Source organism: Neovison vison, chromosome 12 (assembly GCF_020171115.1).
Source record: "Neovison vison isolate M4711 chromosome 12, ASM_NN_V1, whole genome shotgun sequence".
NCBI classification, from domain to species: Eukaryota; Metazoa; Chordata; class Mammalia; order Carnivora; family Mustelidae; genus Neogale; species Neogale vison.
This window is the reverse complement of record NC_058102.1, coordinates 98,185,857-98,206,067: the sequence shown is the minus strand read 5'-3', so window position 1 is coordinate 98,206,067 and position 20,211 is coordinate 98,185,857. Positions and strand designations below refer to the sequence as shown.

Below are 20,211 nucleotides of genomic sequence, written 5' to 3'. Positions count from 1 at the left end.
TCTACCATATTCCCATAGGAATACCTATATATGGTAAGTCACTTATAGTTTGCAATAAATATCTGGATCATAAATGAAAGCAACACCTCAAGTACAAGTCAGGTAGTAGCCACTGACTTTTGAACTGTAATATATTTTCTATTTTTATGTAGATTCAATCATCAAAACTTCATGATCAAATGCAACCGATATGAGAACATTGATGTGTTAGAAATCAAAGAAAAATAATATTAAGTGAAATGAGACAAAAAAACAATGGGGAATTACTACATTGTGGAAAAATAAATAATGGTATATATCATGAAATTTCAATCATAGAGAAATATATAACATTGTTTCTGTATTTCACATATATTTAAGCATTATTTTTGAATAAACATTGTGAATTGACATTGGTTTAATTTTTTAGATGTTACAAGAACTTTTCAAAAATTTTTAAGCTGTACATAGAAAACACATTTAAAGTCAAGCTTATGTTCTATTTAGACACTTTAACAGAACTCAGCTCTTTTGGAAATGATCAGCTAAACTTTATATTATCTTTTAAGTTCAAATAGAGAAAAGGAAAAATTTAATAGTGTTAACATAGCTGTTACTTAAATGGAACAATAAGTTAGAGGCTGCCTAGGTCGACCTATGTTATAATTTTAAGTATTATCTGTCTTATTAAGTTGGATCAACCTTTTAACTTATTTACATTTTTACTATGGTTTTTTTCTGTAGCTTTTTAAAAAAATCTTATTTCCACTTCTGGAGTTGTTTTCCTACATCTATTTCAGAAGACTCAAATCTGAAATGAGGAATCAGTCAAGAGAGATGGAGTACATTCTCCTAGGATTGACCGATGACCCACAACTGCAAATTGTGATTTTCATATTTCTCTTTATAAACTATGTATTGAGTATGATGGGGAACTTAACCATCATTCTTCTTACGTTGCTAGATCCCCGCCTCAAGACTCCCATGTATTTTTTCCTCCGAAATTTCTCATTCATGGAAGCTTCCTTGACAACAGTCTGTATTCCCAGATACCTGATAAGCATCATGACTAAAAACAGAATAATTACCTATGATGGTTGTGCATCTCAGTTATTCTTTTTCCTCTTATTAGAAATTACAGAATTTTACTTACTGGCTGCCATGTCTTTTGACCGGTATGTAGCAATCTGCAAACCTCTCCATTACCCCATCATTATGAACAACAAAGTGTGTTACCAACTTCTATTCAGTTCATGGACAGTTGGCTTTCTGCTTTCATTTGTACCACTGGCTGTGGGACTAACACTGGATTTCTGTCCTTCCAGAGGAATTGATCATTTCATGTGTGACATTTCCCCTATACTGCAGCTTTCCTGCACTGATGCTCATTTCTTGGAATTGCTTGCATTTGTCTTAGCTATTGTAACACTCATGGTCACTTTGCTTTTAGTGACTCTTTCTTACACATATATTATCAAGACCATTCTAAAAATCCCCTCTGCTCAGAAAAGAACAAAGGCTTTTTCTACTTGTTCTTCTCATATGATTGTAGTCTCCCTTACTTATGGTAGCTGTATCTTTAATTACATAAAACCAACAGCAAAGGAAAGGGTGACTTTATCTAAAGGTGTAACTGTTATTTACACCTCAGTTGCCCCTTTATTAAACCCTTTCATTTACACTCTCAGAAACCAGCAAGTGAAACAAGCCTTCAAGGACACACTCCAAAAGATTTTGTCTTTTTTCAAAAAATGAAAAGGAAATTTAATTTTAAAAAATCTTAGATAAAAAAGTAAATAAAATTTTTGACTTAAAAGTTTACTTGTTCTGTCCTTCAATTAGTTCACCTCATAATATTTTTTCACCTCACAATATTTTAACCAAACTTTTCAGCGAAGAGCATCTTTTCCTTCCTACTTCTCTTTATTGTCATAATTCCTTTCAGAGATCAAGGTGAGTCATCTATTAGGTTATCAACACAAATATGAAATTTTTTTTATTCTCCAGAACATGGTACTGACCTCCTCAAAAAAAACAATTTTAAATTGATATATATCATAAGATTTTAATAGAATTGTACAGACATCAATATAACAACATGTACTACCACTGTGACTTTAAGAAGCACTTCAAATATAAGTCAGTTGTTTTCAACAAGTAAGGAAAAAGGCAGGCTTCAAGTTATAAAAAGCACATATGTTCTAAAATGGAGCAGGATTTCATCTGGTAGGTCTATTATAGATCTGAAAATTTGGAGTGAGTAAGAATCACACCTGTTTGTATTACTTCAAAACAAAGTCAAAGTTCTCATTCCTAAAATGTCTTTTCAATACACCTGTAGTACAGTGTAGAAACATGGACTCTAGCTAATTGTAATATCGGTGGTTTCCATAACAGTTTCCTTTTTTAATATCAAAACCTATGTGAGCAGATTTTTATTTTATAGACATTGCTATGTTAAATATATTGTGGATGGGTAGTTGGGTATTGGAATCTGAGAGACAAATTGGAGGACTAATGTTTTAAACTAAGTGAGTTATTTGAGAGTTGAAATGCAATAGTGTGAATGAATTTGAAGCTCCAGGTGATGGCTCCAGAGAAATTTAGGAACACAAACTGAGAGGAATGGTTGAACATTTGGATATATGGGATATATGGGATAAATGGAAGAGATTTTTAAAAATGAGTTACATTGTCTTTCAACTTCCTTTCTGCCTACTCCTGTGTGGACTCACTCATGTTTTTATGCTATTAAAGAAGGGAGTGTTACTGGTATACCCTCAGATAAAAACAAAATATAAGCCTACAAAGAAAACCGTGAAATATAATGAGTTCCATATTGATATAATATGCCATCAGAGAAATATGAGTGAAAAAAAATCATTATGGTATTTAATGCAGTAACTTCTATCCATGTGGCCCTAAGGGAAAAAAGAAATAAGTTCAGGTTTGTATTCTGATTTATATTACTTCTTTAAGTCAGCACTGTTAGCCATCTTCTTTCCGATGGCAATTACAAGGAAATAAGTTCATGTTATTATATTCAAGGCCCTCAAAGCCTTCCATTAAGCTCTTTAAAAACTACTAGACCCTTTTTAGATTTGGATTATGAGTATTTTTCTTATTCTTTGGGTTGTCATTTCACTTTTCTAGTAGTGTCCTTTGGTCACAAAAGTTTTAATTCTGATGAAGTCAAGTTTTTCTATTTTTTATTTGGTTGCTTGTGTTTTCAGGGGCATATGTAAAGAACCATTACTTAATCCAAAGTAGCAAGATGTATACCTACCATTTATTCTAAGAAATTTATAGTTTTATATCTTACATTTAGGTCTTTGGATTCTCCTGGGTCAATGTTTGTGTATGGTTTGAGGTAAAGATTCAAGTCACAATTAAACAACACCCATTAAACAACACCCTTGTTAAAAATCAATTGACCCCTCCCCTTCCAATTTACCCAAATTCCCTACTACTCTCTAACGCCCCTTGTCCTCCATGCTATTGGTTATGCTCCACAAATGAGTGAAACTGTATGATAATTGACTCTCTCTGCTTGACTGATTTCACTCAGCATAATCTCTTCCAGTTGGGGTACCAGGTGGTGGGTATTATAGAGGGCACAGCTTGCATGGAGCACTGGGTGTGGTGAAAAAATAATGAATACTGTTTTTCTGAAAATAAATAAATTGGGAAAAAAAAATCAATTGACCATTAATGCACAGGTCTATTACTTCGAGGTAAAACTCAGTTGCTGTACCAGTATCACATCGTCCTGATCACTGTATCTTTTTATTAATTTTTGAAATTAGATAGTATGACTCTTTCAATTTTGCTCCTCTTTTTCAATATTGTTTGGCTATCAAGGTCCCTTGCAATTCCATATGAGTTTTAGGATTAGATTGTTTATTGATGCAAAAAGAACAGTTGAAAATTTAATAAGGATTACATTGAATCAGATCACTTTGGGAACTGTTATCATCTTAATTAACAATGTCAAGTGTACTACCCAATAACATGGGATGTCTTTATTTATTTAGGACTTCTTTTTTTTTTTAAGTTGTGGGTTTTTTTTGGTACAGGTGTTGTACTTTCATGGTTAAATTTACATAAATAACTCCTACAACTGAACAATAAAGAAGACCAACACTCAAGAAAATATAGACAAAGGGCTTGAAAAAGATATACAAACAGACAAAAAGCACTTGAAAAGATGCTCGAGAACGGTAGTCTTTAGGAAAATGTAATTCAAAACTACAATGACATACCACTTCACAGCTACTAGGACAGTTAAGTATGTGTATGTGTGTGTGACTAATGTGGGTGTGAGTACATATATGTTGGTTATATATAACACAAAAAGCAACAAGTATTATTGTACATAATAACAAGCGACGATGTACAGAATTAAGGACCCCATATGCTGCTGGTTGGAATGTAAAACATGCAGCCACTTGGAAAAGTTTGGCAGCTCATCAAGAAGGTAAACGCAGACTTACCATATAACCTAGAAATTCTAACAATTGAAAACATATTTTCATGCAAAGATTTCAATACACATTTTCACAGAGGATCAGGCATAAGAGCCAAAAATCAGAAACAACACAAGTAACCTTTAAGTGATGAATGGATAGACAAATTGTGGTACAGGTATATTTCACTTTATTGTGCTTTGCTTTGTTGTATTTTGCATATACTACATTTCTCACAAGTTGAACATTTGTGACAATCCTGCATCAAGCAATTCTAATTGGCTATTTTTCCAACAGCATTTGTTCCTTTCTGCATCACATTTTGGTAATTCTCACAATATTTCAAGCTTTTTCATTATGATTATATTTATTATGGTGGAGAAAGTTTTAGTGTTATGGATAGAATACCAAACCAGCCACAATATTCCCTTAAACCAAAGCTTACCACAGAGGAAGGCCCTAATTTTCTTCAATTCTGTGAAGGCAGGAAGAGGTGAGGAAGCTACAGGGGAAAAAAAAGTCTGAAGTGAGAAGAGATTGGCTCATGAGGTTTAGGGAAAGAAGCCATCTCCATAACATTAAAGTATGCAGTGAAGCAGCAAGCACTGATGTAGTACCTGAAGTAAGTTATCCAGAAGACCTAGCTAAGATAATTAATAACAGCGACAATACTAAACCACACACTTTCAATGCAGATGAAAAAGACTTATAGTTGATGAAGATGCCATCTAGGCTGTTTATTCATAGAAAAGAGGAGCTAATGAGTTGACTTCAAAGCATCAAAGTCTAGCCTGACTCTCTTATTAAGGTTAAGGCAGCCAGTGACTCTAAATCGAAGCTAATGCTCATTCATCATTCTGAAAGACCTAGGCCTAAGAATTATGCTAACATTACTCTGCCTGTGCTCTATACATAGAATAACAAAGTCTGGATGACAGCACCTTTGTTTACAACATGGTTTACTAAATATTTTAATCCACTGTTGAGACCTGTTCCTCAGTAAAATATTCCTTTCAAAATATTGCTGCTCATTGACAATGCACCTGGCCATTCGAGTTCTGATGGGGAGGTACAATATGGATAATGTTGTTTTCATGACTGCTAACACAACAATCATTCTGAAGCCCTTGGGTCAAGGGGTAATTCTGACTTTCAAGTCTTATAATTTTAGAAATACACTTCATAAAGCTAGAGATGCCATGGATACTGATTTCTCTAATGGATCTGGGCAAAATAAATGGAAATTTTTCTGGAAAGGCTTTACCACTCTAGAAGCCACTAAGAATATTCATGATTCATAGCAAGGGGCCAAAAGAGTCAACATGAACAGGAGTTTAGAAGAAGTTGACTGAAACTTATAGTATTTATAAATATCAGTTATTTTTCTGTGTAGAAACAATTGAACCCTGGATTTTGGTCAGAATCATTTCTATTATACCAGTGAGAATGAATCTTGGAAGAAATTAAAAGTCTGATTTACTTATTTCTGTGATTGGAGATCTTCTCATATTTTAAACCATTTATAAATTAAAAATTACTGATTCATTCTAGTTGTGTCAATGTAATGAAATTTATTAATGTATCTTACATAAAAACATATGCAATCATTTTAATCCAATAGATTTGGACAACAATTGACAAAGCATATGTAGAATATCTGCATCATGCTTAACAATTTCCTTGGCCTCTTCAGAGCCATTACCTTTACTCTCCATGCCTGCTACTGGATTCAGATATACACGGATGTCTTTTGGCCACATCAATTACTTTTACTTTTTCTGGAATTCTTATAAAAGAAATCACAAATTGGGAAATTTAATCTCACAATTGGAGGATCACCCATTTTATTCCATGCATGCTTAAATTCTTTCCTTTTTGCTAATGCTATTTGGCATATCTAAATTACCGTATTTGATTTAACAAATTCAGAATCTCTGGCATCCTTTTGTTATAGCCAGCCTTCCTTTCCCAATTCCCACACATTGGTGTTCTTTTTCTCTGTGGAAATCTCACCACAAGACTCAATGATTTGTTCAATTAGTGTCATAATCAAATACACACTATATTCTGAAATGCCAGTCCATAAAATCATATATCCTCCCATAATGTCCTTCTGAAGTAAGTGTCAAAGGAAAAATAATTGGGGGTTGATGTTATTCCCCTATTCTTTGTTGACTCTACTCCTCAATTACCATTCTCCATGGCAGTTTGAACTACAGAATTACACCAATTGTCTTTAGAGGACAAGATATATGTAAGAAGTAAGAAGGATACATGAAAAGAAACACTATTCACCGTTTTGTTGCTCTTTTTGGAATCTCATCCCAGCTTCTTAATTAACATCTTCTACTCTCTTTTCAGATGCAGCATGTTGCAAGACAACCTACTTTTCTCCTTTGTGCTAGTATCTACTTGATCTTTTGGGCCTTATACCCAAAGACTTGCTATAGAATAGTACATTGTCTTACCTCTCATCTTTGTTAACCTCTCATGAATCAGCATATTTGGCTTAAGGCTATATTGCCAGTTATATATAGAATCACAAAATGGTATAACTATAAGAAATCATAAATTTGCAAATTCTTACAGCATGGGTCATCTATCAGTCAGGGTTCAGGTGAAGGTAGGATTTCTGTAAGCACTTTGGAAAGAAAGGAGATAATGGAGGAATTATAGCTTTTAAAAACAATGAAAGAGATAACTATGGAAATAAAAGTTTGAACACAAAGGAGAATGTTGAGGAAACTAACACCAAAGATCTCATGTTGAAACCTTGTGAGAATGCTTCAAGAAAGCTTAACGGGAAATCACAGTGAGTCTGTTATTTGTGAGAAAGCATCTACCTATATCTTAGCAATAAAGTTGGTAGTTTTCAAACACTTCCTGAAAATCCACCATGATCTAGCCTGCATTCACCAGCCTGGCTTCAAACTGTAGAGCAATAGCCTCCACTTCCCTTCCAACTTCCAAATTTTGTGCTAAGTCCTATCACTGACAAATCATAAATTAAGACCATACAGGGAAGGGAACCTTCAGAAATAGCATCCCAATTTCTCTACAGCACTGAGAGAACAACTAAGAATGTATTATGTGATGTTGAGTTGGCAACAGATAGCTAAAGGCAAGTGCTTTGAAAACAACCAAAGTCAAGTCCTTCTATTGCCAATTATTTCTTTTTTCATTGGCTCTGCCTGAAGTGCTATATCAGTATTGGTAGCATCTTAGTAGACATGAGATGCACAGTCCCTAGATGGCTCAGGGACCAAGAGTTTCAACTCAAGTTATGATCTCATGCATTGTGGAATTGAGTCCCATGTCAGGATCAACACTCAGTGGAGAGTCTGCTTGAAGATTCTCTCCTTCTGTCCCTAACCCCACTCTGTCCCACTCTCTCTCCCTCTATAAATAAATAAATAAATAAATGTATTTAGGGAAAAAAAGAGAAAGAGAGATTTTACATCTTCCTGTTCAATTTACCTCCACTATATAGGGCACTTTGCCAAGATCCTGACATTATAAATGCTTAAATGCGTGTTATCCACTCTTGTTATTTCCAATACCTTTGGCAATTTTGGTTGAAAATTACATCTCTCCGGGGTAGAATAGATGAGTTTCTGTTAAAGGTCCATATACACTATGGAGTATTATGCCTCCATCAGAAAGGATGAATACCCAACTTTTGTAGTTACATGGACAGGACTGGAAGAGATTATGCTGAGTGAAATAAGTCAAGCAAAGAGAGTCAATTATAATATGGTTTCACTTATTTGTGGAGCATAACAAATAACATGGAGGACAAGGGGAGATGAAGAGGAGAAGGGAGTTGAGGGAAATTGGAAGAGGAGGTGAATCATGAGAGACTATGGACACTGAAAAACAACCTGAGGGTTTTGAAGGGGTGGGGGTGGGAGGTTGGGGGAACCAGGTGGTGGGTATTAGAGAGGGCACAGATTGCATGGAGCACTGGGTGTGGTGCAAAAACATTGAATACTGTTACGATGAAAAGAAATAATTAAAAAAAAGGAAGAATGAGAAGTAATGTGATAAAAATAGGGTAATAAGTTATGTTATTAGTAATGTAGTATAATTTTCCATGAGGCTAGCACAGGTGTAGATTTTAAGCTCTAGGGGTGCCTGGGTAGCTCAGTCACTTAGGTATCTTTTCTCAGTCACTTAGGTATCTTCCCTTGGCTCAGGTCATGAGTCCAGGTCCTAGGATTGAGCCCTGCTTCAGGCTCCCTGCTCAGTGGGGAGCCTGCTTCTCCCTCTCCCTCTGCCTGCTGCTCCCCCTACTTGTATGCTCTCTCTGTCATTAAATAAAATCTTTAAAAATATATATATATTTTAAGTTCTAGAATGTCCAAGGAGAATAAGACCACTACAATAATTTAGAAAATGAATTATCTTTACTTATTAAATCCCAGATCCTAAAGAAGAACTGTTGTTCATTTATTCATTAATAAATAAATTATTTTTTGTATTTATGTTTATTTGTTTTTCTTTTTAAGTCTGTATTTAAGTTCTGGTTAGTTAACATATATCTTAATATGAGTTTCAGGTGTACAACCCAGTGGCTCAACACTTTCATACAGTAACTGTTGTTAATCAGAAGTTCACTCCTTAATCTCCATCACCTATTTCACCCATCCCCCCAACTCACTTCCCCTCTGGTAACCAACACTTTGTTCGTTCTCTACAGTTGAGGGTCTGTTTCTTGGTTTGCTTCCCTCCATCTGTTTTTTCCCTTTGCTTATTTGTTTTGTTTCTTAAATTCCACATACGAGTGTAATCACATGGTATTTGTCCTTCCCTGAATGACTTATGTCACATAACATAATATTCTCTAGTTACATCCATGTCATTTCAAATGGGAATGTTTCATTGTTTTTTTATGACTGAGTAATACTCCATTGTGTATATATACCATTTTTTATCCATTCAGCATTTGGTAGAAATTTGGACTCTTTCTATAATTTGGCTATCATAGCTAGTGCTGCTACAAATACAGGTCCATGTAGCCATTTGAGTTAGAATTTCTTGTCTTCTTTGGGTATATACCTAGTAGTGCAATTGCTGGATGATAGAGTAGTTCTATTTTTAACTTTTTGAGGAACTGCCATACAGACTTTCAGAGTGGCTGCACCAATTTGCATTCGGCACAAAAGTGCAGGAGGGATCCCCATTTTCCACATAATCATGAATACTTGTTTTTTCTTTCATTATTTATTTTAGCCATTCTGACAGGTGTGAAATGAACCTCATTGTAGTTTTGATTCGTATTTCCCTAATTATGAGTGATGTTGAGCACCTTTTCATGTTCTGTTAGCCATCTGGATGCCTTCTTTGGAAAAGTGTCTATTCATGTCTTCTGCCCATTATTTTATTGGATTTTTCCTTTTTGGTGTTTTGAGTTTTATAAGTTCTCTATATATCTTGGTTATTAATCTTTTATTGGTATGGCACTTACAGATATCTTCTCTCATTCCATAGATTGCCTTATAGTTTTGTTGGCTGTTTCTTTTGTTGTGCAGAAGCTTTTTATTTTGGTGTAGTCCCAATAGTATATTTTGTCTTTTCTTTCCCTTGCCTCAGGAGATATATATAGAAAAATGTTGCTATAGCCAATGTCAAAAAGCTTACTGTCTATTCTTTCTTCCAGAACTTTTATGGTTTCAGGTCTCACATGTAGGTCTTTAATCCATTTTGAATTTATTTTTGTGTATTGTGTGAGAAAGTGGTCCAGTTTCTTTGGTAACAGATCATAGCTACACTTGTGGTGAACATAGCACAATGTATAAACTTGTCAATTCATTATGCTTTCCATCTCTGATCATAATATAACAATATTACTAATATACTAATGTAACTAATAGTTGTATGTCAGCTATACTCAATATAAAAAAAAAGAACAAATAAATTAGCATTGATGAATGATTAGAAATGAATTGAGATGCTTAAGAAACCACTTCCAGCAGGGAACACAACACATGTGAGAGTGAATGACTTCCACTCGTGATTTATTTCACTTAATCTTTATAATAAACTATGAGTTAATAGTATTGGCCCTCTCATTTTATGAGTACAGAAATTGATAGAAAGGTTGAATAGATTTTGCAAGTTAAATAAATTTTGCAACTTTACAAAATAATTGGGTCTCTTTAACCTCAAAATCTAAGAATTGTGATCTGATCCTTATGATATGTCATTATGTGAATTGTGGCTTCATTTTTGTATCTGTTTATAAAATATGGAAATGATTTCTAGTATCTGTGATGGCTAGGATCCAATGAAAAGGGCTCATTCTTTGTTAGTAGGAGGACAATTTTGAAGTATTTATCAAAATATGGTACTTACACATATTTTATTCTAGTAGTTGCATATATGCAAATGAATGCATAAAAATAGACTTAGCATTTTAGCTAATGATGTGAAATTGATAGCAAGCTAATTCCTTGAATCTCAATAAATAATGAAACTACTAAATTATAAGAAGTTTCCTCTGGTAGTCTATGAATTTGTTAGGCAAGGATGAGTCCCAGCTCTGTAAATTGACAAGGAATGATACCTAGTACATATTGTTAACTGGAAAAAAATTGCTGAATATTTCTGTAGTAAAATTCCATTACATATTACATATTAAAAATATGCTCTCTGAGTGTGTGAATATGACTGTCTTCGTGAACAAAATTTCTGATATAATAGACTGTAAATATTTAATACTGGTTAATTTGAAGATTTGAGGGCGAATGGAGGATCAGTTAGAAACATAAGGGCTATTCCATCCCTCATTATATCCTATTGATTTATAATTAATTCACTGACATTTACTTCTCATGGTATTATGTCTATACACTTAAAATTAAAATATTAAAAACTGAGTTTCAAATACCCTTCTGACTTTTAAATTATTGCAATTCTTTCTTGATACATTCATTCTTTTTCATGCTGGTAGACATGTATAAATGAATAAAACCTGAGTGCTACCCTCAATGAAGAGTTGGAGCTCAGCTCTGTATTTAATGAACCCAAAAGAGTTGAGAATAAATTATCTCCTGTGTGAAGACCAAGTGCCATGTGCATATGAGAAAAATTAAATACAACCAAGGAGAAACTAAGTTGATTGGATATGCTGGTAGGTATACTTTGGCTTCTATCTCACTATATACCTTAGTTTTCTGAAAGATGTACTTCATGACATCACTCTACCTCTTAGGCCCATCTCTCCTGCATCTGGCTTTTCTTTATTCTGGCCTTTCATTCATTATGCAGTGACTAGAGAAGGTAAATTTGTTTCATCTTTGGATAGTATTCAATCCTCATCTTATCCAGAGAACTTTAAAATGGTTTACATTTTAGTCACAAAGCAGTATTCCCCAGAAATTTACTTAAAGAACTCTCAGAGTTACAATAGTAGCTTTTTAAAATTTAGGTCAGAATAATGTTTATATTTACATGAAAAAATGAAAGAGATATCACATAAGAGAGGAAGGATGAATTCCTGACAAAAAGTCTCCAGAAGTAGCTTATGAATGCATTACCTCTCACATTTTAAGTAAATTAAGAAAATCTGGGATTATACTTCTGTCTGGAATCATTAGACATATCCGAAATTAAGTATGTTCTTATTTGTCAATAAATATATTTTTATCTTTCTCTCATTCAAAAGGTTATTTTTGGAATACATAGCAGGAATCCCCAAATTATCTCTTTAGCATAGTTACTATTTTTAATTTAATATTTTAATATTTCAGTATTTGTTCAAAATATTGTAATAGACTCTGCCTTTTGATATGCGAATTTTGCTGAAATGTGTCACAAAAATATGTCTTTTTTTAGGGGAAGACAAATATGATTGTCAGGAAAAAAAATAAGAGAATGAAATAAAATAAAAATAAAAATAAATAAAGAAAAACAAAGAGACTGAAATTAAGGCAAAATATAAGCTTTGACACTTATCACCTACTGACCAGTTCATGCTGTACAAAGAATACATGGTTTCAGACCAGTTAAGTGGTTTGGATTTGAACCCAGATATCTTCGCTCTTCCTTATGGAAATAACTATGGTAATATCATTTAATATTTTTTAAAAGAGATATTATGGGGCACCTGGGTAGCTCAGTTGGTTAAAGCAGCTGCCTTCAGCTCAGGTCATGATCTCAGGGTTCTGGGATCGAGCCCCACATGGGGCTTCCAGCTCAGCAGAGAGCCTGCTTATCCCGCTCCCTCTGCCTTCTGCTCTGTCTACCGTACTCTCTCTCTCTCTGTCAAATAAAGAAATAAAATCTTTAATAAGTAATAATAATGAAAAACAAAAAATGAAAATAAAAAAGAAATTAAAACCTATTACTTTGAAAACACATACAAGTAAAGAAATTAAACTGTTCACCCAAGTTTTCTAGGAGAGTGCTTTCCTACTTCTTTAACTTAGGGAAATTCTTCCATACTAATAGCAGTAACTCATATGATTTTAAATAGAAAGAGAGTATGAAATAGTATAAATATCTCTATAGGTATACAGATCATAATAATTGCATGTAGGCTGAAACATCATAAAATATGACCAGGAATTCAGATGTGATCAAACTCTATTCTAAGCTCTCCAGCTTAAATTATTTCCCGCTTCTTTCTCCCCTCTATCTCTAACTTCTAAGGTTGATGGAGGCAATGACTCCAGTATATCTGACCCGTGAGATAGTAGGAGGAGTTGGAAAAGCGGAGTGTTAGGAAAAGTTGATCAGTGGCTAAGGCTAAAACACTCACATGTCATTAAAAAATACAGGACCTTTCCCATTTCTGAGGATTCTCGATGTAATTAAGCTTTAACTTACAGAGTATGGGAAACTAGTAAACAATTGGAGCAAGAGCACAAAGGTTATTCTCACTGGGAAGAAACCCATGCTCACATTCCTGAAAGTTAACATGGAGTCAGAAAAGATGGGGAAAACTACCTGCTCTAGCCCTTCAAGCTCTGCGATATTGAATGTTTTCAAACTTGCCTTAACTGAAGATTTCACTGGTAAAAGAGAGGAAATTAATGGATCACTGCTATTTTCAGTTCACTTATAATCTCACCTGCAGATGAAATGACATACTATTTCAGCCAAATTCTGGCTCCATATTTGGAACTTTGCTCATTTGAATCCTACAGTTTTCAGACTCCTTGTCTTCTCTTCATGGTTGATTTCATTCTTAATCATATTGCCTGAGCTCATGTCGCTCTTAAACCTTAATTATTTATTGTAAGTCTAATATTACTGACAACTTCAACTGTGATTATTTTCCCCTGCTGCAACTTTCCCGTTCAGACACAAATTTCCTAGAGATAGTGGGGTTTTCCCGGTCTCTATTTTCTTTAATGTTCATTTTGACGTCGATATTACTGTACTATGTATATATCATCAGAACAATTTTGAGGATTCCTTCTGCTAGTCAGAGGACAAAGGCCTTTTCCACTTGTTCATCCCACATGATTGTCATCTCCATCCCCTATGTAACCTGCATTTTTATATATATTAAACCTTCAGCAAAAAACCGAGTGTTTCTGAGCAAGGGAGTTGCTGTGCTAAACACCTCAGTAGCCCCAATGCTGAACCCCTTTTTTTACAGCGTAAGTAACCAGCAGGTCAATGGGCCTTCATGGACAGGGCAAGGAAGATTGTATTTTTCTCAAGCAAATGAAATGCTGTGTTGTCACAAATTAGATACATTGCAGGACAATTTAAAATATACAAAAGTTTGAAGTTTGAGCCAACTTTAAATCACAGTGGTCTTCCTGTTATCCTTATTCATTCTTTCTTTCTTTCTAACAGTTTACAAGCACATTTAATATATTTCCCATTCAACTGAAACAATTTCATATAACTTTCTGGCTCCCATTCTTCTGAATCCATTATTAGTTGCAAATTCTTGAACAATAATTGTTTTGTTCAGAAAGTTGTATTTGAGTTTTGTTTAGGAAAATAGTTATCACCTGGAATGGATGAGACACTGTATAAATATTGATGTGATATTTTTCTTACTCAATACAGACAATATAATCTTGTTATTTTCATTGATCTTTTTCAGAAACTTCCTTCAATATCTTACAGCTTCTCTAGGTAAAAAAAAAAATCCTCAAATGCCATATGATTTATTGAAAAATGTGGATGCTTTTATTTTAAAATTAAAAAATGCATACTTAATAGGATATGTCCATATAATTTAACTATTGATTTTTTTTTTTTTAAGCATAGATCTGGAGGGCCTGGGTGGCTCAGTTGTTAAGCATTGGCCTTCAGCTCAGGTCATGATCCCAGAGTCCCGGGATGGAGCCCAGAATCAGGCTCCCTATTTGGCAGGAATCCTGCCTCTCCCTCTCCCATTTCCCCTGTTTGTGTTCCCTCTTTCACTGAGTCTCTCTGTGTCAAATAAATAAATAAAATATTAAACAAACAAACAAAAAAGCACAGATAACAGTATAAATATCCCCATATTTCCAAATCCCATAATGACTCTTATAATATATAGGTATATAGGTAGATACATGTGTACCTACATACATAAATACATACTGCAGAAAAAGCTGTTTGAGATCAATAGAATACATTCACTTTTTCTAATTACATGGAATGTAAGCTCCGTTTTCTCACTACACTAGAATATAGATGTATAGCTCCTTCTCTAGTTTTAGACTAGTTTAAAACTGGGCATGTATGTAAATTATTTAATGCCTAAACAAAATCACTCATGTTTTTAGAAAATAAAAACTACATAACAGAACAAAATTTCCCATCTCATATAAAATTAGAATTTCATCTGTTAAAATACTCTTCCATTCTACTGAATGTATTAAGTGCCTAAAGTATGTTGGATGATATGTATGTGTGGTTGTGTGTGTATGTGTGTGTGTGTGTGTGTGCATGCAAGCATGTGTAGGTTAAATAAGAATTGTGGATATTAAAATGTTTCCTAAGTAATAGAAAACACTTTTTATTAATAAAAAATTTACTACAATCCTAATTAGTTGTTCAACATTCATAATGATCCTTATATAGTGTATCAATTAAGAAATACAGTGTATCAATTAAGAAATACAGCACAGTATTTGTCAAGAAAAAAATAAAATAAGTGATAAAAAATTAAAGGGGATCAAAATAGAAGATAAAATGTATGAATGGTTTCTCAATTTCATCCTGACTGAAGTATAATTTGCATGTGATAGAAGGCAAATAGTTGACAAACAGGGTTTTTATAGCCTCTCTCAATAGAGGCTTCCCTCTAGTAAGTCAGATGGTAACTGGTAAGTCAGATGTCAGATAAATCTGGCACACGTCATGTACTATGGGATGGAAATGAGTCTTTTAAGCATATAGTATAATTAATTATCAATAAATAGTAGAGATTATTAATAATATGGGATTATATAGCTAACTGCTATGGTTGTGAATAAGTACAAATTATATTTGTAAAGTGGTGAGAACACTTAAGATCTACCCATTTGTATTTTTAAAGGCATGATACAGTAATGTTTTCTTTCATTTTTATTTAAATTCAGTTAATTAAAATAAAATGTTTCATCAGTTTCAGAGGTAAGTGATTCACCAGTCTTATATTATACCCTGTATTCATTACATCACGTGTCTTCCTTAATGTCCATTGCCTGGTTACCCCATCCCCTCACCCCTTTCCCCTCCAGTAACCCTTAGTTTGTTTCCTATGATTAAGAGTTTCTTATGGTTTGTGTGTCTCTCTCTGATTTCACTTTGTTTATATTCTCCTTTCTTTCTCTGCGATTCTCCATTTTGTTTCTTAAATTCCACATATGAGTGAGATCATATGCTAACTGTCTTTCTCTGATTGACTTACTTTGCTTAGAATAATACCTTCTTGTTCCATCCATATCATTACAAATGGCAAGATTTTATGTTTTTTGATGTCTAAGTAGTATTCCATAGTATAAATGCACCACATGTTCTTTATCCACTTATCTCTTGATGGACATTTGGGATCCTTCCATAGTTTGGCTGTTGTGGATATTGCTGTTTTAAACATTAGGGTACAGGTGCCCCTTCGGATCACTACATTTGTATCTTTGGAGATAAATGCTTAGTAGTGCAATTGCTGGGTTATAGGGTACCTCTATTTTTAACTTTTTGAAGAACCTCCATACTATTTTCCAGAGTGGCTACACCAGCTCACATTCCCACCAACAGTGTAAGAGGGTTCCCCTTTCTCTATCCTCCCTAACATCTGTCATTTCCTGAATGGTTAATTTTAGCCATTCTGACTGCTGTATATGGTATCTCATTGTGGTTTTGATTTGTATTTTCCTGATGCCGAGTGATGTGAAACATTTTCTCATGTGTCTGTTGGCTATTTTACAGTCTTCTTTAGGGAAATGTTGATTTGTGTCCTCTCTCCATTTCTTGATTGGATTATTTGTTCTTTTGGTGTGAGTATGATTATTTCTTTATAGATTTTGGATACAAGCCATTTATCTGTTAAGACATTTGCAAAAGATTTTCTCCCATTCTGTAAGTTCTCTTTCAGTTTTGTTGACTGTTTCCTTTCTTGTGCAAAAGCTTTTTATCTGGATGAATTCCCAAGTTCATTTTTGCCATTGTCTCTCTTAGCCTTTGGAGATTTGTCTAGCAGGAAGTTGTGGTGGCTGAGTTCACAGCGGTTGCTGACTGTGTTCTCCTTAAGGATTTTGATGGATTCTGTCTTACATCCAAGTCTTTCATCCATTTTGAGTCTCTGTGTATGGTATGAGAAAATGGTCCAGTTTCATTCTTCTGCATGTGGCTGTCCAATTTTCCCAACACCATTTGTTGAAAAGACTTTTTCAACAAAAGTCTTTTTGCTACTGGATATTCTTTCCTGCTTTGTCAAAGATTAGTTGATCATAGAGTTGAGGGTCCATTTCTGAGTTCTCTATTCTCTTCCAATAGCCGGTAGCATCCAAAAGACCACATGTGTCTGTTTTTGTACCACTACCATAGCATCTGAATGATTACAGATTTGTAATATAGGCTTTCTTTTACAACATTCTTTTGGCTATTCAGGGTCTTTTCTGGTTCCATATTTATATTAAGTTTTTTTTTTTTTTCTAGCTCTGTGTAAAAAGTTGATGGTATTTTGATAGAGATTGCATTGAATGTGTAGATTGCTCTAAGTAGCATAGACATTTTAACAATATTTATTCTTCCAGTTCATGAGCATGGGGTGTTTTTTCATTTCTTTGTGTCTTCCTCAATTTCTTTCATGAGTACTCCATAGTTTTCTGAGTAAAGTTCCTTTGCCTGTTGGTTAGGTTTACTCCTACGTATCTTATGGTTCTTAGTGTGATTGTAAATGAGATCTACTCCTTAATTTCTCTTCCTTCTCTCTCATCGTTAGTGTATAAAATTCAACTGTTTTCTGTGCATTTATTTTATATCCTGCCACTCAGATTTCCTGCATGAGTTCTGGTAACTTGAGGGTGGAGTCTTTTGGGTTCTCCACGTTGAGTATCAACCCATCTATGTAGAGTGAGAGTCTGACTTTTTTTGCCAGTTAGGATGTCCTTTGTTTCTTTTGTTGTCTAATTGCTGAGACTAAGACTTCTAGTACTATGCTGAACAATAGTGGTGAGAGAGGTCATCCCTGCCACGTTCCTGACCCTAGGGGAAAAGCTGTCAGTTTTCCCCCATTGAGAATGATATTTGTCTGGGCTTTCTGTATATGGCTTCTATGATATTGAGGTATGTTCCCTCTATCCCTATACTGTGAAGAGTTTTAATCAAGAAAGCATTCTTTACTTTATCAAATACTTTTTCTGCATTAAGAGGCTCATACAGTCTTGTCCTTTCTTTTATAAATGTAGTATATCATGTTGATTGATTTGTAGATGTTGAACCACACTTGCAGCTTAGGAAAAAATCTCACTTTGTTGAGGTCAATTACCCTTTTAATGCACTTTTGGATGCTATTGGCTGTAACTTGGTGAGAATTATTGCATCTGTATTTATCAGGGATATTGGTCTGTAATTCTCCTTTTTGGTAGGGTCTTTCTCTGATTTTGGGATCAAGGTAATCCTGGCCTCATAGAAAAAGTTTGGAAGTTTTCCTTCCATTTCTATTTTTTGAACAAGCTTCAGAAGAATAGGCTTTATTTCAGAAGAATAGTATTTCTTCAAGCGTTCAGTAAAAGTCCTTTAGAAAACCATCCAGTACTGGACCCTTGTTTGTTGTGAGATTTTTGATTACTGCTTCAATTACCTTGCTGGTTATGGGTCTGTTCAGTTTCTTCCTGTTCCAGTTTTAGTAGGATATACATTTCTAAAAATGCATCTATTTCTTCCACATTGCCTAATTTATTGGCATATAGTTGCTCCTAAAGTGTTCCTATAATTGTATTTCTTCAGTGTTGGTTGAGATCTCTCTCTTTCATTCAAGATTTTATTTATTTGGGTAATTTCTCCTTCTTTTTGATAAGTCTGGTCATTGGCTTATCAATCTTATTAATTTTTTCAAAGAACCAGGTGCAAGTTTTGCTGATCTACTGTACTGTTCTTTTGGTTTCTACTTCGTTGATTTCTGCTGTAATCTTTATTAATTTTATTCTCCTCCTGGGTTTAGGCTTTATTTTCTGTTCTTTTCCCAACAACTTTAGATGTAAGAGTCAATTGTCTATTTGAGACCTTTCATGTTTCTTGAGAAAGGCTTGTATTGCTATATACTAGATTCTCGGTGTATCTGTTTGTTGCCTATTTGTTAGAAGAAAGTACATCCTAATACCTCAATATCATCAAAGCTATCTATGAAAAACCCACCACAAATATCATTCTCAATGGAGAAAAACTGAAAGCTTTTCCACTAAGGTCAGGAACACGGCAGGGATGTCCATTATCAGCACTGCTATTCAACATAGTACTAGAAGTCCTAGCCTCAGCAACCAGACAACAAAAGGAAATTAAAGGCATCCAAATTGGCAAAGAAGAAGTCAAATTATCACTCTTCGCAGATGATATGATACTCTATGTGGAAAACCCAAAAGACTCCACTCCAAAACTGCTAGAACTTGTACAGGAATTCAGTAAAGTGTCAGGATATAAGATCAATGCACAGAAATCAGTTGCATTTCTCTACACCAACAACAAGACAGAAGAAAGAGAAATTAAGGAGTCAATCCCATTTACAATTGTACCCCAAACCATAAGATACCTAGGAATAAACCTAACCAAAGAGGCTAAGAATCTATACTCAGAAAACTATAAAGTACTCATGAAAGAAATTGAGGAAGACACAAAGAAATGGAAAAATGTTCCATGCTCCTGGATTGGAAGAATAAATATTGTGAAAATGTCTATGCTACCTAAAGCAATCTACACATTTAATGCAATTCCTATCAAAGTACCATCCATCTTTTTCAAAGAATTGGAACAAATAATCCTAAAATTTATATGGAACCAGAAAAGACCTCGAATAGCCAAAGGGATATTGAAAAAGAAAGCCAACGTTGGTGGCCTCACAATTCCGGACTTCAAGCTCTATTACAAAGCTGTCATCATCAAGACAGCATGGTACTGGCACAAAAACAGACACATAGACCAATGGAACAGAATAGAGAGCCCAGAAATAGACCCTCAACTCTATGGCCAACTAATCTTTGACTAAGCAGGAAAGAATGTCCAATGGAAAAAAGACAGCCTCTTTAATAAATGGTGTTGGGAAAATTGGACAGCCACATGCAGAAAAATGAAATTGGACCATTTCCTTACACCACACACAAAAATAGACTCCAAA

The 20,211-nt window shown here is 34.3% G+C and overlaps 1 protein-coding gene across 1 annotated transcript; it reads left to right on the top strand.

Moving 5' to 3' along the window:
* Window positions 1–762: 762 nt before the first annotated feature.
* On the top strand, window positions 763–1,734 carry LOC122891573 (olfactory receptor 6C6-like). The gene has a single exon (XM_044227316.1). It carries the CDS (start codon window positions 796–798, stop codon window positions 1,732–1,734), a length of 939 nt encoding a protein of 312 aa, XP_044083251.1. The 5' UTR covers window positions 763–795.
* Window positions 1,735–20,211: the final 18,477 nt, after the last annotated feature.

Bases quoted from the DNA above. Each gene is read 5' to 3' on its own strand.
- LOC122891573 (XM_044227316.1), top strand. From the start codon at position 796: ATGAGGAATCAGTCAAGAGAGATGGAGTACATTCTCCTAGGATTGACC.